The 22,572-nt window shown below is 52.6% G+C and overlaps 3 protein-coding genes across 4 annotated transcripts; 2 read left to right on the forward strand and 1 right to left on the reverse strand.

Annotated features, from left to right (window-relative positions):
• The first annotated feature begins 33 nt into the window (after positions 1–33).
• On the forward strand, positions 34–5,722 carry GAL3ST4 (galactose-3-O-sulfotransferase 4). Its single transcript, XM_045993542.1, has 4 exons — positions 34–134; positions 1,301–1,613; positions 1,799–2,108; positions 4,287–5,722. Exons 2-4 carry the CDS (start codon positions 1,489–1,491, stop codon positions 5,319–5,321), a joined length of 1,470 nt encoding a protein of 489 aa, XP_045849498.1. The 5' UTR covers positions 34–134; positions 1,301–1,488; the 3' UTR covers positions 5,322–5,722.
• Positions 5,723–5,932: 210 nt separating this feature from the next.
• On the forward strand, positions 5,933–10,811 carry TRAPPC14 (trafficking protein particle complex subunit 14). The gene is made up of 11 exons (XM_045994348.1): positions 5,933–6,591; positions 6,801–6,896; positions 7,003–7,132; positions 7,301–7,387; positions 7,551–7,671; positions 7,777–7,924; positions 8,250–8,332; positions 8,430–8,593; positions 9,344–9,498; positions 9,718–9,911; positions 10,019–10,811. The coding sequence occupies exons 1-11, from the start codon at positions 6,181–6,183 to the stop codon at positions 10,170–10,172; spliced, it is 1,743 nt and encodes a 580-aa protein (XP_045850304.1). The 5' UTR covers positions 5,933–6,180; the 3' UTR covers positions 10,173–10,811.
• Positions 10,812–11,071: 260 nt separating this feature from the next.
• Positions 11,072–14,340, reverse strand: LAMTOR4 (late endosomal/lysosomal adaptor, MAPK and MTOR activator 4). Of its 2 annotated transcripts, none has more exons than XM_045992531.1 (4): positions 14,202–14,340; positions 13,630–13,710; positions 11,777–11,894; positions 11,072–11,437 (listed from the first exon to the last, which is right to left on the reverse strand). In XM_045992531.1, exons 1-4 carry the CDS (start codon positions 14,202–14,204, stop codon positions 11,391–11,393), a joined length of 249 nt encoding a protein of 82 aa, XP_045848487.1. In that variant the 5' UTR covers positions 14,205–14,340; the 3' UTR covers positions 11,072–11,390. The 2 variants fall into 2 exon arrangements, with proteins under 2 accessions (XP_045848487.1, XP_045848485.1); XM_045992529.1 differs by having other exon boundaries at positions 11,072–11,420; positions 14,202–14,336.
• Positions 14,341–22,572: the final 8,232 nt, after the last annotated feature.

Raw genomic sequence — 22,572 nt, forward strand, 5'->3', positions numbered from 1 at the left:
AAGGGAGGGAGGGGGAGGAGCCTGGGCGTGGAGCAAGTTTATGGGGAAAGTTGAGCGCTGCGCGGAGCCGGGCGGTGGCTGGGGCAGGCAGGAGGGCCAGATCCCGATTTCCCCGCTGCTCTTCAGGTGGCCTGGTGAGTGGGCAACTGAAGCCAAGGCCGTGGCCAGTGGAGGGACTCTCGAATTTAAGGGAGGAGACTTGGGGGGTTCTTAGAGAGGACTCCGGAGGGGGCCGACAAAGGGCTGGCGACAGACTGAGCGAGCACCAAAGCCGGAGGGGGCAGAGGACTGGATTGGAGATAATGGGAGGAGACAAGAGATGGCTGGAAGGAATAGAAGTGTGGACACACGAGGGAGCTGGGTTCGGGACTGATTACTGGGGGCTGCGTTGGGGGAGGGAATCGGGGCGTGATGCCAGAGGGGGCGGGTCTCAAGGTAGCAAGTGAGGGCGCTCCTTGCCTGGGGTCACTCCTGGCTTGTCCCAGAAAGGGGCTGTCGGAGGCTTGTTGGAGGGGCTGTGGCCCCTGGTGGCGGCTGTGATCTGAAAGGGTGGGTCCAGACGCCCAGCTGATTAGGAAGCTGCGGCCTGGAAAGGAACTCCGAAGCTCCCTGTTTGTACCTTTCGGTATCTTTATGTCGCAGAGTTTTTTTCCCCCTCTCTCCAGCTCCACCCTCCCAATCTCCTCTGGGTGCAGAGGGGGTTGGAAAGCCGGCACTGGGGAGTTGGGGGTGTCTGGGGAGCTGAGCTCCATCAGGAACCTCATGTCTCCCCCAGCTCTGCACACACTGGGGTCTGCCCTGTGCTGAGAGCACTTCAGGAGGGGGAAGAGATGCCCGAGTTTTGACTCCTGCTCATGACAAAGTCTTTACTCCCGGAGTTGGCCTCCCTGGGTTCAGCAGCCTGTGCCCTGTCTGACCCCAGCTCCCTCCTTATGGCTGCCCCTTCTGACCTCAGAATGGGGCTCTTCATCCCCATCTGTCACGGCAGAGGAGCTCATGAGGAAGCCAGGGAAGCCAGGGGACGGCCGATGTCCTCTTCACTGGCCCACGAGCGGACTGGTCTTTTTCACAGGGTCTTGCCTTTCTCCCCTCCCCTTCTATTTCCCGGAGGCTCAGGTAGAAGCCACAGGTGAGGGCCGGGGCAGCTGGCAGAGTAGCTATGGGCCACCCGGAGGATCTGGGTTAGAGAGTACCTGCCCCTCCCCACAGGCTCCCGCTTCTGGAATGAGCTGCAGCAGCAGGAGAGAAGGCTCTACCCTCTCCTTAGACTCCCCTCCTTCCCCCCTCATTTCCCTTCTAGACGCTGACAGAGGCAAAAATCTGCTAACTCAGGGGGCAGACTCAACCAGGGCTGCAAGCAGGCCTGGGGGATGACCCCCCGATCCCGAACCAGCGCCTTCCGCGGCTGCACGACTATCTCCACCTGTCCCTGCCTGCGTGCCTGGCCCTTGCCCTGTCCCTCGCTAGCGTCACCCTTGCCTGTGCTACATGGGCCCTCTGTCTCCTACCAGGACCATGCGTCTCTGGGGGCCTCGGAGCCTGGGGGTGGCTCTGGGAGTCTTCATGACCATCGGATTTGCCCTCCAGCTCTGGGGGGGCCCCTTCCAGAGGAGGTGAGTTCCCACCCTATCCCAATGCCTGATAGATGCCCCCGATTTGCTCCGCCCCATGCCACCTAGGTCGGTGACTCTTGGGGACTCAGAGGAGGTTCCATGTCCTCTGTCCTTGCTCCACAAGACGCCCGCCCACCTGCTGGTGAGGGACAGGAAAATTGCCCTCCCATCTCTCCTCTCCCCAGGCTACCAGGCCTGCAGCTCCGACAGCCCTTGGCCCCATCCCCGGGATCGGGATCGGCTGTTTCATCCTGCCTGCCCCGGCAGCGACTTGTGTTCCTGAAGACGCATAAATCTGGGAGCAGCTCTGTGCTGAACCTGCTTCATCGCTACGGGGACCGACACGGACTGCGCTTTGCCCTCCCTGCCCGCTACCAGTTTGGCTACCCAAGACTTTTCCAGGCTTCTCGGGTCAAAGGCTACCACCCTCAGGGGGGAGGTGCCAAGCCCCTTTTCCACATCCTTTGTCATCACATGAGGTTCAACCTGAAAGAGGTGAGGGGTGTAAGAGGGGGTGGGTGGGACTGGAGAGACATGGGCTTAGGCTTGTGGCCAAGAGCGCCAGGGGAGGGGGGCCCTAGGCACCCCTTCACCCAGAAATTGGGCGTGGGACCCACAGAGATTCCTGTTCCCCTCTCCTCAGCTGTCCCTTGCCTAGTAGTTTCTGGGACCCAAAGTCCTGCCTTCTCCCATCTAGAGCTTTCCAACCCCTTTCCTTGGCCAATTTTTCCCACTGGTGTCAGTGTCCTGACGACTCTGACCCCCCAGACTCTTGCCTCTGATGCTTCTTCTTGGCGCCTTCTACTGACACTACCAGGGCCCCTGCTCAGCCACTCCCTTCTGACCATCTTCCTCTCCCACATACGGAGAATCAGCTACATGCAAGCCTACATGCTAAGCCCTAGCCTGGTCCTGACCCCCACCTCACCCTTCTCTAAAGTTCTAAAGGGGAAGGTGTGTGCACACACGCACGTGCTCATCCGTACACACCCAGGAACCCGAGAACTCTCGGGCAAACAAAATCAGTGTGCAAACGAAAATATACACAGAAGGAACTTTTACCGAATGCTTACTGACTGCTGGGTACTAACCTTACCATCGCCTTGCCAGAAAGGCATTATAAGTGTCTCTGTTACGCAGATGAGAAGGTGAAGTTTCGGAGAGGCTAAGTGACTGGCCTCCTTAACAGAAAGCAGCAGGGCTAGGATTTGAACTCGGACCCATCTGCTCCCAGGTCAAAGGGCCGTCCCTGACACGTCTGTGTGTGTTTGTATTTGGAACCGCAGGAAGAATCTTCACCCAAAGGGGCGGGGCTTTCTGGGGTGGAGGTTTGTAAGGGAAGGGTGGGTACAACTTTGGAGTAGGAAGAGGGAGCAGAATATCAGCAAAGATGTGGTCATTGTGTGTCGTTTGTGTATGTGTGTGCGCGCGTGCACGCGTGTGTCCTGTTGAGCTGGAGCCGGAGAAAGCAGCTGAGGGTCATGTGTATCCCCTAAAGGGCAGTGAAGGGTCACCGCTGGGAGTGAGGTGAGGACAATGATCTTTCACTCAGGTTTCTCTGGCTTTGACCTTTGACTTCTATTGTCATCACCATTCACCGAGTACCTACCACATTCCACATTGCACTCCCACAGTCAAGGTGAGTGTTAACCCAGATTTATACACGGAGGAACAGCAGCTCTGAGAAGTTCAAGAACTTGCCTGAAGTCACATAACTGGGAAATGATTCCAGATCCATCTGATGGCACAGACTGTTCTCCCCTGCCTTCAAAGAGACGCTCAGTTTGCAGGCTGTGCTCTGCAGGCATGGCCACAGTAGCCGAGCAAATTGGAGGACATCGTGTGAGGGCAGCAGGTTTCGTGACAAGCCATATTCAGAGGCAGAAACCCTTCGGGGACCCCAGGAGCTGGGTCCTGATGTGGATCTGCCTGCATGACCATCCCAGGGTGTGGCTCAGTCCAATTCCCACTATCCTTCTTGTTGAGAGAATCACGTGTCCCAGGCCTCAGGGTATCCCCCTACCAAGTGTCCATAGCTCCCCAGTACCCCATCCGGGGGTGTCCTTGACTTCCCAAGATGCCTAGGAGCCCTAGAAGGATACTGTCCTTTGGCCATCCTGGGCTTTGGCCTGCCTACCTGATGCCTATATTTGAGACAGCATTATGGTTGGCCCCTCTCCTCCCTCTCCATTGCCAGCGACCGCTCCCCCACGCCACACCCCTACCTGGAGGAGGCCTGAGATCAGTTCCTTTCTTGAAGCTATGACCAAGAGCCCCAGGGTAGGCACCTAATAGGTTTTTGTTGGACAAGTGAAGACAAAGTTTGATTCTTAGAGATTTTAGTGACCAAAGCCGTACAGAGAGGCCCAAAGAAATTAATGTTCTTAAGTAGCTTCCCGTGTTCCAGGTCCCTTCATACCCTTTATCTCGTGTACCTTCATAATCAGTGGGAAGGTATGGTTATCCCCATTTTTCAGATCAGCAAATTGAGTCTCAGAGATATTAAGTAACTGGCCCAAGATGTTTGTGTAGGCAGCTGGGGGTTTCCAGCAGAGCCCAGAAGTTTCGAGAAGGAGGTTTGAGGTGTCTAGGGGATGCACTGGCAATGGGCTTGCTCTTAGTTTCTTCCTGGCCCAGTTCTTTCTCACTAAGCCTGTTTTCTCTCCTCTGCAGGTACTTCAGGTCATGCCTTCTGACAGCTTCTTCTTTTCCATTGTCCGAGACCCAGCAGCTCTGGCCCGCTCTGCTTTCTCCTACTATAAATCCACCTCATCGGCCTTCCGCAAGGCGCCATCTTTGGCCGCCTTCCTGGCCAGTCCTCGAGCCTTCTACCGACCTGGGGCCCGTGGGGACCACTATGCACGCAACTTGCTCTGGTTTGACTTTGGACTCCCCTTCCCCCCAGAGATGAAGACCAAGAGAGGGAATCCTCATTCACCTAGAGACCCCAACCTCCCACAGCTGAATGTTTTGCCTTCTGGCTCTGGGCCCCGAGCCCACCACCCTCTGGATCCCAAAGCTGTCTTCCATCCTGCTCCTACAGTGGCTGGTGGTCACAGCCAGACATCCAGCCCTGCCTCTTTAGATCTGGGATCTTCATCCTTCCTCCAGTGGAGTCTGGCCTGGCTGGACTCTGTCTTTGATCTGGTCTTGGTGGCCGAGTACTTTGATGAGTCATTGGTTCTACTGGCAGATGCCCTGTGCTGGGGTCTAGATGACGTGGTGGGCTTCATGCACAACGCCCAGGCTGGAGGTGAGCAGGGCAGAGGCGCTGTCAGCAATGGTGGACTGACCGCTGAGGACAGGCAGCTGACTGCACGGGCCCGAGCCTGGAACCACTTGGACTGGGCTCTCTACGTTCACTTCAACCACAGTCTGTGGGCCCGGATAAATCAATACGGTCAGAGCCGGCTGGAGAGTGCTGTGGCAGAACTCCGGGCTCGCCGAGAGGCCCTGGCTAAACATTGTCTAGAGGGGGGCGAGGCTTTAGACCCCAAATATATCACTGACCGACGGTTCCGTCCTTTTCAGTTTGGGTCAGGTAAGGTTTTGGGCTATGTACTTCGGAGTGGACTGAGCGCCGCAGACCAGGAGGAGTGTGAGCGCCTGGCTACCCCTGAGCTACAGTACAAGGACAAGCTAGATGCCAAGCAGTTTCCGCCAACAGTCTCTCTGCCCCTTAAAACTCCAAGGATACTCTCCCCCTAGGCATCAGACCAGTCCTAGGCTGAAGAGCAGTGAAGCCACGAGGGCACACAGAACTGAATATGGGGCAGCCAGATGCCATTTCTGCTCCCCCCGGAAAGCATGTTAGTGCCGTAGAGGTCGAATGAAACTTTGCACAGACGTGGGCACCAAGTCTTCCAGCCCGTTCCAAGGCATTCCAGGCATTCAGCTCCTTGCAATACTCCCTCCCCCCCCCATTTTGTCCCTTCCCTTTTCCACCGCCCTGGCAGGTCCTGATAGCACTCTCAAAGATCCTCCGGAGGAGCAAATCACGGAGTAAGCCAGGAAAAAGTGCACCCATTTCTCTATGAGTTATTTGGTTCTGGACTATGCTCATTTCACTGTGAAATGTTTGTTGAATGAATAAATAATTTGAGCCTTTGACTTGCTTCATACAGGGCGGAAAGGGGAGAGAATGGAGCATCTTCCTGGGAGAAGCGGAGTTGGAGGGGGTTCTTTTCATATTTCTTCTCTAAGAAATCTGCCTTGTGGTCTCTCCTAAACCCTTCTTACTGCAGCCTAACCCCAGCCGGACCCCGCCTCTCTCCCCAGCGATCAGGTCACCCACAAATTCCGGGGCCTCAGAGACCACGCCCCTTCCTTTCCGCTTCCGGTTTCTCGCCAGTCAATCGGCCCAGCAGCCCGGTTCCGGCCCTGCGGGGTCTCGGTTCCGGGTTCGTTGCCCCGGCTCCGGGCCCCCGCTGGTCTCCCGGGCCGGCCCGGGCTGACGCGCGCAGCACACGTCGGGTGTCGGGACTCCCGGGCCCCGCCCCAGCGGCCCCCTCGCCCTCCGCCGGCCCCGGCCCACCTCGCCCCCCGCCCGCGCCGTCCTAGCCGCCCCATGGAGTCCCAGTGTGACTACTCCATGTATTTCCCGGCGGTGCCACTGCCGCCGCGTGCGGAGCTGGCGGGGGACCCGGGCCGGTACCGGGCGCTGCCCCGGCGCAACCACCTCTACCTGGGGGAGACTGTCCGCTTCCTGCTGGTGCTGCGCTGCCGGGGGGGCGCGGGGTCCGGCGCCGGGGGCGGCGCGGGCTTGGGCTGCCGAGGGGCCTGGGCAGAACTGGCAACGGCCCTGGCCGCCCTGGCCTCGGTCAGCGCGGGAGGCGGGGCGCCCGGGGGCGGTGGCTCCGCAGACCAGGATCCCGAACCCCCAGGGGGCGGGGATCCTGGCGGTGGGGCGTTGTTTCGAGGCTGCAGCCCCCTCCTCACCCACGGCCCGGGCCCTGCTACCTCAGGGGGAGCGACCACGGTGAGGAGCTTGGGGTGACACGGCACAGGGCGGAGGGGCGGTTTGCTGGGCTCCAGAGACAGGAGGGGATGGAAGCTGGGGGCCTGAAGGAGGCAGGTGACGGAGGAGAGCAGAGGCCAAGAAGAACCGAGAACATCGCGTCTTAAAGGGAACGGCGCAGGCTGCCTCTTTGACTCTCCTGCCCTCTTAACCCCTTTCACAAACCTCAGCTGCCTGTGGAGGAACCAATTGTGTCCACAGATGAGGTCATCTTCCCGCTCACCGTTTCACTGGATAGACTGCCTCCAGGGACACCTAAGGCCAAGGTAAGACTGGCAAGGGGTGGGGCTGTTGTCCTAATTCAACTCCCTTTCGAAGGCTGGGCTAGCTGTCTCTCCTCTTGACCGAGGTCCTGTGTCCCCCTGTGCTCAGATTGTAGTGACTGTGTGGAAACGGGAGGTTGAGGCGCCAGAGGTCAGAGATCAAGGCTACTTGCGCTTGCTGCAGACCCGATCTCCTGGGGAGACGTTCCGGGGCGAGCAGAGCGCTTTCAAGGCCCAAGGTGGGGAGAACGCAGAGAGGAAATGCTAGAGTCTGGAATCTGGGGGACAGAATGGAGGGGTGATACTGGCAAGTGCCTGATCCCGGGAGCAGAGGAGGATTAGAGCTGTGGGCTGGAGGTGAGGTCTCTGCCCAGCTCATCCGTTCTTGCCTGGGCCCTCTCCTGCAGTGAGCACCCTGCTGACTCTGCTGCCCCCTCCGGTTCTGAAATGCCGCCAGTTCACTGTGGCTGGAAAACACTTGACCGTGCTCAAGGGTGAGCAGATCTATGGCTCAGGTCTTTGGTAGCAGCAAGGGCATTGACTGGGTGGCAGTTACTCTGGGCATACTGGTGGGGATCGGTCCATTTTGGAAGGGTAAAGTCAGGACTTGAGGGGTCCCGGTACTCTTAACTGAGCTGAGCTGGTTTCCTCCAACAGTGCTGAACAGCTCCTCCCAGGAGGAAATTTCCATCTGGGATATCCGTATTCTCCCAAACTTCAATGCTAGTTATCTACCTGTCATGCCCGACGGCTCTGTGCTGCTGGTGGACAATGTCTGGTGAGGTCCTGAGGAGGGGGGCCGGGCTGCAAAGTGGGGATTGGGGCAGGGCCAAGAGCTCTGGCATGAAAAGATCAAGCTCTGTCCCTCTTTCTGCTGAACTAGTCACCAATCTGGGGAAGTCTCCATGGGCTCCTTCTGCCGGCTCCCTGGTACCTCTGGCTGCTTCCCCTGCCCGCTTAGTGCCCTGGAGGAACACAACTTCCTGTTTCAGCTGAGAGGGGGTGAGCAACCCCCTCAAGGGGCCAAGGAGGTGAGCATAAGAGGCTGGTATGCTCAAGGAGCAAGGTTAAGAAAAAGCAGTGGAGGGGCGCCTGGGTGGCTCAGTGGGTTACGCCTCTGCCTTCGGCTCAGGTCATGCTCTCAGGGTCCTGGGATTGAGCCCCACCATCAGACAGCTCAGCAGAGAGCCTGCTTCCCCCTCTCTCTCTGCCTGACTCTCTGCCTACTTGTGATCTCTGTCTGTCAAATAAATAAGTAAAAGCTTCAAAAAAAAGAAAAAGCAGAGGGAGGGAAAGGCCAGGGGGACGGAAGGGGACCACAGATACACATGATGTTTCCTTTTGTCTCTCCCCCAGGGCCTAGAAGTTCCCCTGATTGCTGTGGTTCAGTGGTCTACCCCAAAGCTGCCCTTCACCCAGAGCATCTACACCCACTACCGGTGAGTTTGTTGGGCTCCCTGCTGGGCACCATCCCGTTCACCTGTTCGGAACACATGCCCTCCCACACGCCCGGCTTTCCTTTCTCACTGCTTCTAGCCTGCCCAGCATCCGCCTGGACCGGCCATGCTTTGTGATGACTGCCTCTTGTGAGTCCCCTGTTCGGACTTACGAGCGGTTCACCGTCACCTACACACTGCTCAACAATCTCCAAGACTTCCTTGCTGTGAGGCTTGTGTGGACCCCGGAGCACGCACAGGCTGGTAGGTGGGCTGTCAGACTCTGGGACCTTGTCCCAAAAGAGGAGGGAAAAGGAAGTCATGGAGGTGGGTGGCTTATGGCAGGCAACTTCAGCTCTGTACCTGGGTGGTCTCCATACTGTCAGCGACGGAAGGCTTAGAGAAGCAGTGGGCCAGTGATTTTAAGGGCCTTGACCCTGGATCTGGGCTCCCTGGTATCTTTGATTTCTGCCTCTCCCATTTACTAGCTGTGTGACCTTAAGTTACTTAATCTCTGAGCCTCCCTCGGGTTCCTCTTCTCTAAAATGGGGGAAATAGGGCGCCTGGGTGGCTCAGTCGGTTAAGTGTCTGCCTTTGCTCAGGTCATGATCTCGGGGTCCTGGGATCGAGTTCCGCATCTGGCTCCTTGCTCAGCCAGGAGCCGGCTTCTCCCTCTCCCTCTGCCTGCCGCTCCCCTGCTTGTGCTCGCTCTCTGTGTGTCAAAGAAATAAATAAAAATTTAAAAAAATAAAAATAAAATTAAATGGGGGAAATAGTATGTCATGGGCTTGTTACGGTGACTTAATGGTTCACGTAAGTGACATGGTTAGAACAGACCTCAGCACACCGTAAGTATTAGCGGTTGTTACTTACAAACGTCAGCAGAAAATGACACATACCCAGTTTACGCCACAGAGCGAGTCTGAGGGTCAAGTGAGACTGTGCTCGCGAAAGCCCTTTGCGGCTGTACAGATGGGTTTACTGGTGGCTGTTTCTGTGTCTCACCCCTTCCAGGAAAGCAGCTGTGTGAGGAGGAGCGCCGGGCCATGCAGGCAGCCCTGGACTCCATTGTCTGCCACACGCCCCTCAACAACCTGGGCTTCTCCCGGAAGGGCAGCGCGCTCACCTTCAGTGTGGCCTTCCAGGCTCTGAGGACGGGGCTCTTCGAGGTGGACTGGGGGTGGGGGCTGGACTGCGAGCCGAGTTATGCAGAATGTCCGGGTGGGAGGAGTCAGAGCCACCTGCCTCGGGTGGTATGGAACAGTGGGGACAGAGGGAAGGGGGCCTTGCAGTCCCACGGCGGCAGGGCAGGTGGGGCCCGTGATGGGAAAGGCAGGCGGGGGCCGGGAGGCTGAGCCGGAGCGCTGACTCGTGTCTCCCCGCGCCAGCTGAGCCAGCACATGAAGCTGAAGCTGCAGTTCACCGCCAGCGTGTCCCACCCTCCGCCCGAGGCCCGGCCCCTCTCTCGGAAGAGCAGCCCCAGCAGTCCTGCTGTCCGGGACCTGGTGGAGAGACACCAGGCCAGCCTGGGCCGCTCTCAGTCCTTCTCGCACCAACAGCCCTCCCGCAGCCACCTCATGAGGTATGGAAGTGCGGGAGGGGGGCCACGGGCCTCGGTAGAGGCTAGAGTTGGAGCAGGAGAGCCTCCTGGGGTCTGCCCGGAGCCCCACAGCCTCTGCCTTCCCCCAGGTCGGGCAGCGTGATGGAGCGCAGAGCCATCACGCCTCCTGTGGCCTCCCCTGTGGGCCGCCCCCTCTACCTGCCCCCGGACAAGGCTGTGCTTTCTCTGGACAAGATTGCCAAGCGTGAGTGCAAGGTTCTGGTGGTGGAACCTGTCAAGTAGCACCGGGCAGGCTCTCCTCCCTCTTAACGCTCCCAGAAACCGAAAGCCCCTGGAGGGGGGTCCTCACTCCAGACTGTGCCTCCCCTGGGATGCCTCCCACCGTGGATGAGGAGGCCCAACAGGGCCGCCTGTCTGTGTCTGCTGATGAGGGACGAGGGAAGAAGCTGTGAAATGGGCGGGTATGGCTACAGCACTAAGCCAACAGTATTTCCCCGACTCCCTGCGGGGGGGCTGGCCCCACCCCGAGGCCACGGCAGGGGCGCCAAGAGCTCCCTTGCCCCCCCCGCCCTATACCCTGGTTCTAAGTTTACAAAGTGTATTCCTTGTTCCAATTAAGTTGTCTCTCCTGCCTCTGACATTCCCTCCCTCCCACCCACCCGCAGGGCTGAGATTAGAGGGTGGTGATGGTAAAGGGACCTCGACAATGACCCTCCTGTCTCAGGGGAAAGGGGAGATAGCCAGGTGGCCTCCTCCTGCCCCTCATGTTTACGTTTGCAGCCTGAAGCACTTTAAGTTGTGTGGGGTTTTCTTTTCTTTCTTTTTTTTTTTTTTTTTTTTTTTGGATCTGTCTGTTCCTGTAACTTATTCTCCAACTACTGCTTCCAACTGAAATAAGACTATTAAATGCCTGTTCAGGAGGGAGAAGAATGACTTCCGTTTGTCTCTGGGTGGCAGGAGCAGAGAACCCAGGGGCTCAGAGGGGTTCTGTACAGGAGGCACACCAAACAGCTCCCCTCCTACCATTTTATCCTCTGACTGCCAGTTTATAGGCCCAGGTGCCTTGCCTCACCCTTGGGGCCCACATACACAACTGTCTCCCCAGAAGGCAGACTTAGGGTATAACCTCGCCACCCCCCCCCCCGCCCCCCAGCAGGTTCACACACTCTCATACACACATCCCTGGGCTGGGAATATCAGACTCATGTTTATTAGGAGGGAGGGAGGGAAGAGGCAGAACCCCTTGCCCTCACTCTCCTTGACACAGTGCAAAGTCCCCAGGCCTCTGCCCTTCCAGGTAGGGGTAGGGAAGTGGGTGAGCAGAAAGCCTTAGTTCTAGCAGCAAGCCAAGAAAGAGGTGGAGGAGGTTTGCGTCTTCCTCGTCAGAGTCCCATGGACCCAGTCCACCTCGGCCCCTGGCCCTCTGGCAGGCTCAGACGTCAACAGGCTCCCGGCCTCGGTTCTGCCTCTTCACCACAAATACCCTCTGTCCCGACACGGTCACCAGCAGCGTGTGTTCTCCAAAGACCACTGGAGAGGAGACACACCTTCCCCCACCCGGGAGAGGGAAGGGAGCACAGAGTTAGTGGGGTACAGTGGTCTCTATAGGGTCACACAAACTGGTGGGATCAAAAGCCAAAGGCATTCAGTGGTTCAAGGTACGAGGGCTCCATTACGTCCCCTTCCTTCTCGTGCTTTCTCATCGTTCAGATGCAGGGGTGAATCCCAAAGGGACCAGGGACCCCAGGGGGGATGGTGGGAAGTTAGCAGGAGATGGACTTTTTTTTTTTTTTTCCCCCGCCCTGAGAAGAGAAGCCTCTGGGAACAACCTCCACCCCCTCCCACCACCATCACCACCACCACCAGGGGCAGGGGCTGAGGCTCACCTGACAGGCGCTTGAAGGGTATGTTTGTGCTGTGGTGCAGCCGGAAACCACAGGCTGTGCTGACCAGCTCAGAGATGGCACCGGCCGCCTGCTCATCATTCTCTAGATCCCCAGATGACTGCATGCAGAGGGAGGAGGAAGGACGGCAGAAATTAGGGAACAGAATTGGGAAAGAATTCCAGGAACTGTCACCTTGGCTCGAGCATTTGTAACCTCTCCCTCTCCATTTTCCAGTGCCCCTAAGGTCACCCCTACTTTTGGAAAACCAAACCTGAAACTTTCCTATGATACTGTTGCCCCTCCTGGTGCCTTCCTATTTCTCATCCTTACACTATGGGCCTTCCCCCAGTGAGCAGTGACCCTCATTCGTTTCTTTACTGACCAGTCTTTCTTAATCGCTGAAACGTGATTTCTCTCCCTATCCCGACTTCTCAAACATTCTCAAACATCTGTGCCCACCCAGCACGGACAGGTTCAAGGCCCCCTCTTTTCCCGTCTACTCGTTGCCTTGCCTGCACAGTCTGAAACATAAACGATCATCCTCTTTGTCCTTGAGGTCCTCCCTAGTACCTAGCCCTTGGTCTAGCCTGCGGTCTAGGCTTCCTCTTTTTTTTGGTGATTGTCTCAGAGTTTCCTCTCCCAACCTCCTCAACAAGGACCTCGCAACTAGGTCCCATTCAGCGCCCTTTGCTCTCTTGGACATTCTGTACCTCTGTCTTCTCATCTGTAAATTGGGACAAGTTCCTATCCATAGGCTTGTTGTGAGGATTACACTGAGATATTATTGATGAGATGCTCAGAACAGCTCCTGGCAATACATACTACATCAAAATGTCTAAAGTCATCAAAATCTCCTTACCTCACCCCTCCCTGGTCAACTTCTTTCTTAATTTCCTGTTTGTGAAGGCACCATCATTCTAGGCTTGGGTTCAAAGTCTTACTAGATGGAGAAGTATCTCCTCCAATTACCTGTCTCCAGTCATTATCAAGATATACTGACTCTTCTTTTAAAATTTCTTCTCTCCCTGTTCCTCCTCACTGCCACCAGACCTGCCTCATACCTAGATTCTTGCAGGAGCTCCCCCTACTTCCGAATCCCCACCCCTTCTATCTTCACACCCGATAGAACAATCTTGCTCAACTCTTTCTTTAGCTCACATTTCTGTTCAAAACCCTTCAAAGCTCCCATTACCCTCAAGATTAACCCAAATGTGTCAACCCAGCCTTGAAAGTCCTCCACAATGAGATCTTTCTTTACCATATCCTCTTCCAAACCTTTCCAGATCTTTTCAATACAACCCCACCACTCCAACTCTGAGTACTCTCCTTTTCTGCCTGTTCACAACCATCGACTGCCCAGATCAATTCCTACCTCCTCCAAGAGTCTCCTTGTTAAAATGTAAGTTATAACACAAAGGTTGAATCGGTCATTTTCTGGTCCCTTCACTAGTCTTTACGACCTGCACTGCTTTCAACTTTTATCCTTAAGCCTTGTCCCTCCAGTTCCATTAAAAACTTCTAGAAAGCTTAACACTGTATTGTACTATGAAACAAAATTCATAGCCTCTTAAATAAATACCAAATAGAGACCTATTCGAGAGAACTTGGATAATATCAGTTATCAACAATCCTGTAACTAGTTGTCTGACTTTGTTAAAGTCATTAAACCTCTCAACTCAGAAGTTACCAGACTGTGATTCCAGCGATTTGATTAGTTACTGAAAGCTTAACTCTCTGCCAAGCATGATAGCTATGACCTAGAGTAGAGACAACTTAGGCTAAACCCGGCAATGTTAAAAAAGATCACAGGGCCATTTGTCCTTGGTGGACCCCCTCTCTTGCCCAGAACGCACCGCCAGCACCGCGCCTTCACTCAGCACCAGGTAGCCAAGCTGGTCTGGGATTCGCTCCAGCCCCTGGGTCAGTGCAGAAGTCTAGTGGGTAAAGATGCAATTAGTGAGAAGCATGCCGGGATGGCCCTAGATGCTCTTCACTTGCAAACCAAAGTCTCGCTTGACAAGGCCCCCCAAACCTTCTCTTTCCCCAGCTACGGCCCTTCCAGACCCCCTCCTCTACAAAGCCTTCAACACTCATCTTGCTGAGCTTCCCACTTTCTCACCCTCTGACCCTGGGCTCCCTTGGCCTCCGCAGCTCCGCTGTTCCCTTCCCCCCACCCGCCCCATCTCCCAATTCCCCCGGTGGCCGGCCCCACCCCCGCAGACTACTCCCCAGCGCCCATACACCCTCGCACAGATCCCTCTTCAGCCCTCTACGTCGCCTCCCCTCCCATCTCTATTCTCTCTGCGTCCCGGGGTGGATAGGAGGTAAGGGCGGAGTACAGGCCCAAGTCGGGGGAACCAAAGAGATTGGGGAACAGGGATGCAGAACCCCTAGCGCTTACTCCCGCGCATGCGTCCTCACTCACCATCGCAGCCTTAGGTGCGGGGGGCGCTCCCTATCAGATAGGTAGCTTCCGGCTCCAGACCCGGGTCACGTGCTTCCATCAGGCGGTCCCCTCCAGCCCTGAGCCTCGGGCCTTTAGCCCCGCCCCCGGAATGCGGATTGGACCAGGAGTATATCATCAACCTTAATCTGCCAGTGCGGAGCGCCGCCTCCCGAAGACGCAAGCGGACTGGTCGTAGGCCCTCCTTCACCGCCCTCTCCCGTCCCTCAGCCCCGGTGCTCAAGGGGAGGGGGCGTGTCGGCGGAGGGTGGTGCCTGGAGGGGCGGGGCCGGAGGGAGGAGGGCGGGCTGAGGGTGTGCGCCTGCGCACAGAGGGGCCGACGTTCCCTTTGGGCGAAACTGCCCGCACGTGAGATTACGAGTGAAGTAAAAAATGAAATGACGTGAAATGCACGCGAAGAGCTAGTCAAAGGCTACTTTTATTTCTACTCCAGGAAACTATTCCCTCAAGACAAATGCTTAAAGGATTTGTTCCTAAAATAGCTTTTCCTCCCGGGATTCTGGGATTTTGTGCGAAACAGGGTGACGATGAGTCGAGTCCCCGCCTCCTTCCCTCGGGCGAGGCAGCCGCGAAGGGGCTGTTCTCTCCCTGGAAAAATTCGAAACAGTACTCCGAAATCGTTTTATTAATACCTGAGTGTCACCTCGAAAACTTGTGTTTTTTTGTTTTGTTTTGTTTTGTTTTAATTTTTTTTTTGAAAACTTGTGTTTTAATTGAAGTGGTTTCCAGACCCGCAATACCAATGTCACTGAGAAAGTGTTGGTGAGGTCAAATGAAGGGTGATTCTAAAAATAATAAACCCTTATTGGTGACGGTGTGGAGACATTGGCGTCTTCGTGCATCGCTGACGGGGCTGTGAAACCGGGCAGCTGCTGCGGAAAACCCATCAGCGGTTCCTGGGAAAGTTCACTAGAGCAGCTCCACTCCTAGAGGGATTCCCGAGAGAACTGGAAACATGGCCACGCAAAACACTTGCACACAAATGTTCATAGCAGCATTAGTCATAATAGCCCAAGGATGGGAGCCCCCCAAATATCCATAAACTCAGCAACAGGTAAATAAAACCTGGCATGTCCATACAATGGACTCTCATCCAGCGGTAAAAAGGAATGAAGTACTGATAAGTCCTGCAACGTGGATAAACCTTGAAAACATTACACTGCGTGAAAGCAGTCAGATACCCGAGTCCACACAGTATGAATCTGTTTATGCAAGATGTCTAGACTAGGCAAATCCACAGAAACAAGAAGCAGATTCGAGGTTGCCAGGAGCTGAGGGGAGGGGGAAATGGGGAGCGACTTCTAATCGGTGATGAAAATGTTTTGAGGTGATAGAGTGATGACAGTTAGTTACACAGGCTGTAAATGGAGTAAAACCACTGAATTGCACACTTTAGAACGGTGACTATTACTGCATGTGAGTTATGTCTCAATAAAATAAAACTAAGTACTGCTGCTTGAGAGGGTTCATTAGAGAAAACGGTTACCTTTTTTTTAAAAATGAAGTTTATTTATTTATTTATTTATTTTTTAGAGAGAGTTTGTGCACACGTGAGTGGGGGAGGAAGAACAGAGAGAGAGGGAGAGAGAATCCCAGACAGGCTCCATACTCAGCACAGAACCCAGCATGGGGCTCAATCCCACAACCCTGAGATAATGATCTGAGCTGAAATCAAGAGTCAGATGCGTAACCAACAGAACCACCCAGATGCCCCAAAATAAGTTATAAACACAACGTAAGATTTAAATTGGGAGGAGGATATAGAAACAAAGTTATGTGGAGATGCTTAATTTGCAAAGGCCCTCCTTGGCCTTAAATATTGGTGACCCTTCACAGCATCATTTTCTTTAACTTACTCTCCGGAGCACTTTTCATCCCTGCACTCACCTATCCCTCTCATTAACCACACGGTAATCATATCCCCATTTTACAGATGAGGAAGTGCAAATTTAAGAGAGGTTGAGCCCCGCTCACAGGCACACCAGCTGGCAAGTGGCAGAGCCAGATTCCAGTCCAAGTTTGCTGGCACGGAGTCATGCTTTTCCCATTGTTCCATCAGCCAACTACAGTTATTATTACCTTTTTTTTTTTTAAAGATTTTATTTATTTATTTGACAGACAGAGATCACAAGCAGGCAGAGAGGCAGGCAGAGAGAGGGGGAAGCAGGCTCCCTGCTGAGCAGAAAGCCCGATGCAGAGCTCGATCCCAGGACCCTGGGATCATGACCTGAGCCAAAGGCAGAGGCTTTAACCCACTGAGCCACCCAGGCGCCCCTATTATTACTTTTTTTAAAGTTATATTTAATTTTACCTCAGAAATTCCATGCTTTAATTTTACTTGACACTGGGGCGCCTGGGTGGCTCAGCGGGTTAAAGCCTCTGCCTTCGGCTCAGGCCATGATCCCAGGGTCCTGGGATCGAGCCCCGCATCGGGCTCTCTGCTTGGCTGGGAGCCTGCTTCCTCCTCTCTCTCTCTCTGCCTGCCTTTCTGCCTACTTGCCTACTTGTAATCTCTATCTGTCAAATAAATAAATCTTTAATTTTACTTGACACAGAGGAGCCCTTCACAGAACAATGCTCATCAGCCATCATCAGAATTATTTCATTTTCATAAATTATACTCATGTAGAGAGTCAAGTTTCTCATTCTTTCATTCAACCGGTGTTTATTGAGCACCTTCAGTGTACCAGACACTCTTCTTGGAATTGGAGATATTATCTATCTTCCTTTCTGTCTCCAAATGATAAAGATCAGGGGAATGATTTTTAAAAATGGAAATAATGGATACTTTTGGGATTGAGAGGGGGATGGCATAGAAAGAGATACAAAGCGTTCATAGTCTGAACTATGCTTGTGTGCCCCCACCTCCAAATTCATATATTGACCCTGATCCCTACTTTGATGATATTTGGAGGTTGGGACTTTGGGAAGTGCCCAGAAACTACACATTTCTTTCTTTTCCCCCAACTTGACCCCTCCCAGCATACGCACTTTGTCCCACTTGGATCGAAGGGGCTCATATCGCTCGTGTAACACTTACTGCATCTCACTGGTACTCTTTGCCTGCCTGGCTCACTTACAAGCTGGGCAGGGGTCAGGGCTGTGATGTTTCCAATATTTTATTCCCAAAGATAATGACTATTACTCCACAGTCTTCAAAAAGTGCTGGTTGAATGGATGTGTCAGGCTTACAAGCCGGGAATGGCAGAGTGGGGGTTGGGAAGCCTGTTGATGGTTATATATAATTTAGACTGCTGTTTGACCAACACTGGGTCCCGCAGCCTAGCCACGTTGGCACATAAAGTGAACCATCACAGCCACAAAACCCAAAGAGGGTGGGTGCCCCTTTGCTGTGATGGTCTCTGGCAGCATTCATACCTGGGCCTGCAGTTGTGGGAGAGGAAAACCTTCCCCACTGGTTTTCCCCTGCCTCCACCCAGGGGTGTTATGGGATAACTGAGCAAAGGGGCAGGAATGTGCTTTGTAAGTACATATCTTGGGGGAAGCACTGGTGAGCCAGAAGGGGAGGAGGCATTTGAGTGGTCTGGAGCCAGGCGGCTTGTGAGTACTGGGAGCCCATGTAATGTTGGAGAGTCCATGTCCTTGGTTCTCTGTGGTCAAGAGGCGACAAAGCCCATTTAACACATGCAGGCTCTCTCAAATCTCAGGCTGCTTCCGTTTCTCAAATTTAATAGTATGCGAAAAAACCAAAGAGAAGCAAAAACAGGGCTCCCAAATTGTGGCACGATTGAAATGGTTACATTTAACAGATAAATGCTTTTAACACAGAGATTTACAAAGCTATATGATTTTGACAGTTCTGCAGCAATTGCCAGTTTTAATCTGTGAGTTAATCTGTGAGGGAGATTAATCTGTGAGGGAGAAGGCTGTAATGAGACACCAGTTAAGTCGTAATCTGAAAAGTCTCCTTCCTTCCTTGTGGGCATGTCTCTGACTGAATAAATAACCAAACCCCTTTAGAGGGAATGTTCAAATTTCACACTTGAAGTTTTTGTGAATGTGAAGCCTAGGCAAAAAGTCCCTCTCCGCCTGGGCAGGGCTCCAGATACAGCTTTCACATGCTTGAATTTCTAGTGATTTTTATGTCCTTAAGGGGGGGGGGTCCCAGACAGAATTAATAATGTGGTCGTGAGTCACATCCTCAGGCCTGGCCTCATACTTTTTTTCCAGTTATAGATTCACACTCCGCTGAAGTTATAATTCCTTCTAGGATTTAAATTTTTCGTCAAGGCCAGAAAGGATTCATTCATTCATTATTGAAAGCTATGACTCTATGCCAGCCACTGGGCTAGAGGCAGTGGGTAGAATAAATGTCTCTACCCTCATGGAGCTTATACTCTAGTGGATGGAAACAGAAAACAAGCAGTACATATGAGAGGAAAATTAAGTAGTATGTTAGAAGATGGTAAGCGATATGGGAAAAAAATCAAGGTAAATGGGGCCAAGAGTATGGGGGTAAGAGGAGACATGCTATAGTACTAAATAGGGTGGTCACGGTAGGTCTCTCTGAGGAGACATTGAGAAGACTCAGGCAAAGTCTGGAAGGAGGTGAGGGAGTCACCCGGAGGAGACCTGGGAGAGAGTATCCACGGCAGAGGTAACTATCTCAAAGGCTCAGTGTGTGCGTGTATGAATTTGTGTGACGATAGACTTGAGATTCAGCAAAAAAGCCAGTGTGACTGAAACTGAATGATCAAGGGGAGAGTAGTAGGAGAAAAGTTCAGGGAGGTAATGGAAGCCAGATGATGTATTGCTGTGTGGGAATTTGGTTTTTCCTCTGAGTTAGTTGTTGTCAACCTTTTTTTCCCCCCATAATTCTCCTTCGGAGAGTCTTTAGATTTTATTTCCTAATTGGTGCCCTCTCATAAAATTTTCATATCATAAGTAGACTTATATTTGTCTATGTACTGTGGCCTTCCGAGGGCCACAAACCATTGTAATATCCAAGAATTTTTTTTTTGACCCCCGACCCCTAAGAAACAACTTTTATCCCCCTGGAGATGATATTGCTTCTGTTGAGAATGCATACTGGGTGAACTAGGAAGTCATCAGGGAATTTAAACAGAGGAACAACATAATCTTACTATTAAAAGGATCATTCTGGCTGTTATGTTGAGAAAAGACTGTAGGAAGGTAAGTGTGGAAGGAAGAAGACCAATTAGGTAAGAGATTATGGTGCCATAGACCTGGGTAGTGGAAGTGGAGGTACTGAGAGATAGTCAGATTATAAGCCCATTTTGAAGGTAAAACCAATGGGATTTCCTGATGCACTGAATGTAGGATGTGAGAAAAAAACAAAGCAATAAGAATGATTTTGTTTTTGACCTGAGCCACTGAAGGGACGGCATTATCATCAACTTTGATTGTTAAAGCCAAGGGTCGAGTAGTTTATTTAGAGGGCATTTGGGGGTGGTGGCAATAAAGTTCAGTTTTGCCACATCCTATCCGATGTATTGCAAGTGGAGATTTTGAGTAGATAGATATGAATCTATAATTCAGGAAAGAGGTCTGTGCTAGAAATATAAATTTGGAAGCTGTTGGTAGATAGTCCTTAAAGCCACGAGACTGGATGAGCTCAACAAGGGAGTGAGTGTCAATAGAGAAGAGAATCAGGGTCTGATCCCTGGGGCATGTCAACATCAAGAGGTTGTGAGAAGAGAAGGAATCAGTGAAGAAGTCAGAAGAAACAATCGGTGAGGGCGGAGGAAACCAGGAAAGTGAGGTGTCCTGGAAAACAAGTAAAGAGCATGTATCAGGGAGGAGGGAGTATCCCGCTGGTGCAAACACTGCCGATGGCTGCTGAGAACCTTCAGTACATGATTGATTGTTGGATTATGTGCTATAAAGGTCCTTGATAACTTCAGGAAGGGCAGTTTCAGTGGTATGGTCAGAGCAAAGTCTGGTTATATCAAGATTAAGAGAGACCAGGAATGGAGAAATCAATGACATTGAGTAACGTCATCTACGTTAAGAGTTTTAACTGCAAAGGGATCAAAGAAATGGGGCAGTAGTTGGGTAGAAGGGCCAGATACATCAATGATCAGAACAGACCTCCGTCATCAGTGAGGTCAAGGGAGGAGGGTTTTATCAAGATGAGAGAAGAAAAGCATAGATGTACGCTGATAGGAATAACTCAGAAAAGAGGGGGTATATGGTGATGTAAGAGAGAGTAAGGAGAAGTTCTGGGGCAATAGCTTTGTGAAGGTGAGGAAGGATGAGGTTTAGTGAAGGATTGTCTTTAGATACAAATATAGATGATTTATCCATGGCAACTGATAGGCAGGCCGATTACACGGACACAGATTTTGATAGCTAGATAGAAAATGGAGGTGGGGGAGTCTGAGATTTTTTCAGCAATGGGAACCACAGTCACTGCCTGAGAGAGAGGAGGAGATGACATATTTGGAGTTTGAGGACAGAGGCCCAGCTGTGAAATGATCAGCCCAGAATGAGTGACTGAAAGGCGGTGGATAACAGCGTCATCGATGGAGAGCCGCTCACAGAAATGAAAAGCTGTATATCGTGTTGAAAAGATTCACCTACGTGGATTTTCGAATTGCCGAGTGTTAGGTCAGGTAAGAAATTGGAGAGAGTGACACTGAGCCAGGAGGTGACATTGTTGAGAAATGGGGGTGGGGGGCATGGCAGCGGGCAGATAGCAGGGGCAGCTTACGGGATCGGAAGGGTCCTGACCAGTTATTAGCTTGAGTCCCATTCCTGGTCAAGGAAGTGGAGCTGGGAGTGCCGCAGGTTAGCGTGGGCAAATGTGGCCTCAGAGGAGTGGAATACTGAGCCCGGAAGCCAAGGCCCAGGGGCAGCCAGTCAGCAACGAGTGAAAAAGCCGACTGGGAGCTAGAGTAAGAAGTTCTTACGCTTTCATTAGAGGGTGAGTGTGCACTGGTGGGGGCAGGCATTTGTATTCCAAGGATCCTGATAGTGAGATGAGATGTGCAGATTCTCAAGCTGCTAGTGCACATGAGCCCATGGGGCCTGATCGCCACGAGTCCCGTTGGCACCACTGTGAACTTGTTAAATAACATTTTCTTGGCTTGTGGAGTAGTAGTCCTGTATGACCTGTATTTGAAAATATCAAATCATCCTTATCCTCTCTTAAGCCCCTAAAACCTCAGTTCAGGGCTGTTAGAATTTAGCCTTTGCCTTGCAAACCAAGATCATAAGCTAGGGCCATATTTTCTCAAAATTTGGCAAAACAAAATCAAATAGAATTCAGGCCCACTAATCCAATGTCATCTTTTTTTCCAGCTAGCCCTCCCTCCCCTTCATCCCCACCTCCCTTTCCATAAAACCACCCATGAGAGGTAAGGCAGCCAAATGTGGTGACCCTTTGCTCTCCTCGACCTGGGCAAGTCTTGGCAGATAGTGTGAAGAGAGGAAGGGTGGGAGACCAGGAAGGAGCTAAGATGGGGGTGGGATGGTAATGTGAATCTGAAGCATGGGGGTCTAACCAAATTCCAAGTCAACTCAGAGACAGAAGGGGTTGGGCCCATCTAGGAGAACTTTTCTTGGTTGGATATGGGATTTTTTCTGACTTTGGTTTTTCCCTCAAAAAGTCCTTCCAAGGGTGCCTGGGTAGCTCAGTCAGTTAAGCATCTGCCTCCAGCTCAGGTCATGATCCCAGAGTCCTGGGATGGAGTTCCAGCTCCCTGCTCAATTGGGGGTCTGCTTCTCTCTTTGTTCCCCTCCTTGCGATCTGCACACTCTGTCTCTGTCTCTCTCTCTCTCTGGGGGGGAGGGGGAAGCCCTCCCAAGCTGACTAGATTGTAAGGTGAAGCTACGACTTAATTTTATTTCATGATTCTTAATCTTTTCATCACCAATGGTCCCCTTTGTTCTGGACTGAATGTTTGTCTCCCCCCATCCACATTCATATGTTGAAATCCTAACCCCAAGGGTGATGGTAGTAGGTCAGGCCTTTGGGAGGTAATTAGGTCATGAGAGTGGGATTAGTGCTCTGATAAGAAGAGACAGGAGAGGGTGGGAGGTTGGGGAACCGGGTGGTGGGTAATAGGGAGGGCACGTATTGCATGGAGCACTGGGTGTGGTGCAAAAACAATGAATACTGTTGCGCTGAAAAGAAAAAAAAAAGAGAGAGAGAGACAGGAGAGAGCTTCCTTCTGGTCTCTGTTCTCTACCAGGTGAGGATAAAACTAAAGTCAGCAGTTTTCAACTCAAAAGAGGGCTTCCACCAGAACCTGACCATGCTTTTAGTCCATACCTGACCACATCCTTTTTAGTCTCTTTTTATAACGTTGCATTTATGATGGAACCTTTTCCCCATTTTTGTTTCAAA

This window comes from Meles meles, chromosome 21 (assembly GCF_922984935.1).
Source record: "Meles meles chromosome 21, mMelMel3.1 paternal haplotype, whole genome shotgun sequence".
Lineage (NCBI taxonomy): Eukaryota > Metazoa > Chordata > Mammalia > Carnivora > Mustelidae > Meles > Meles meles.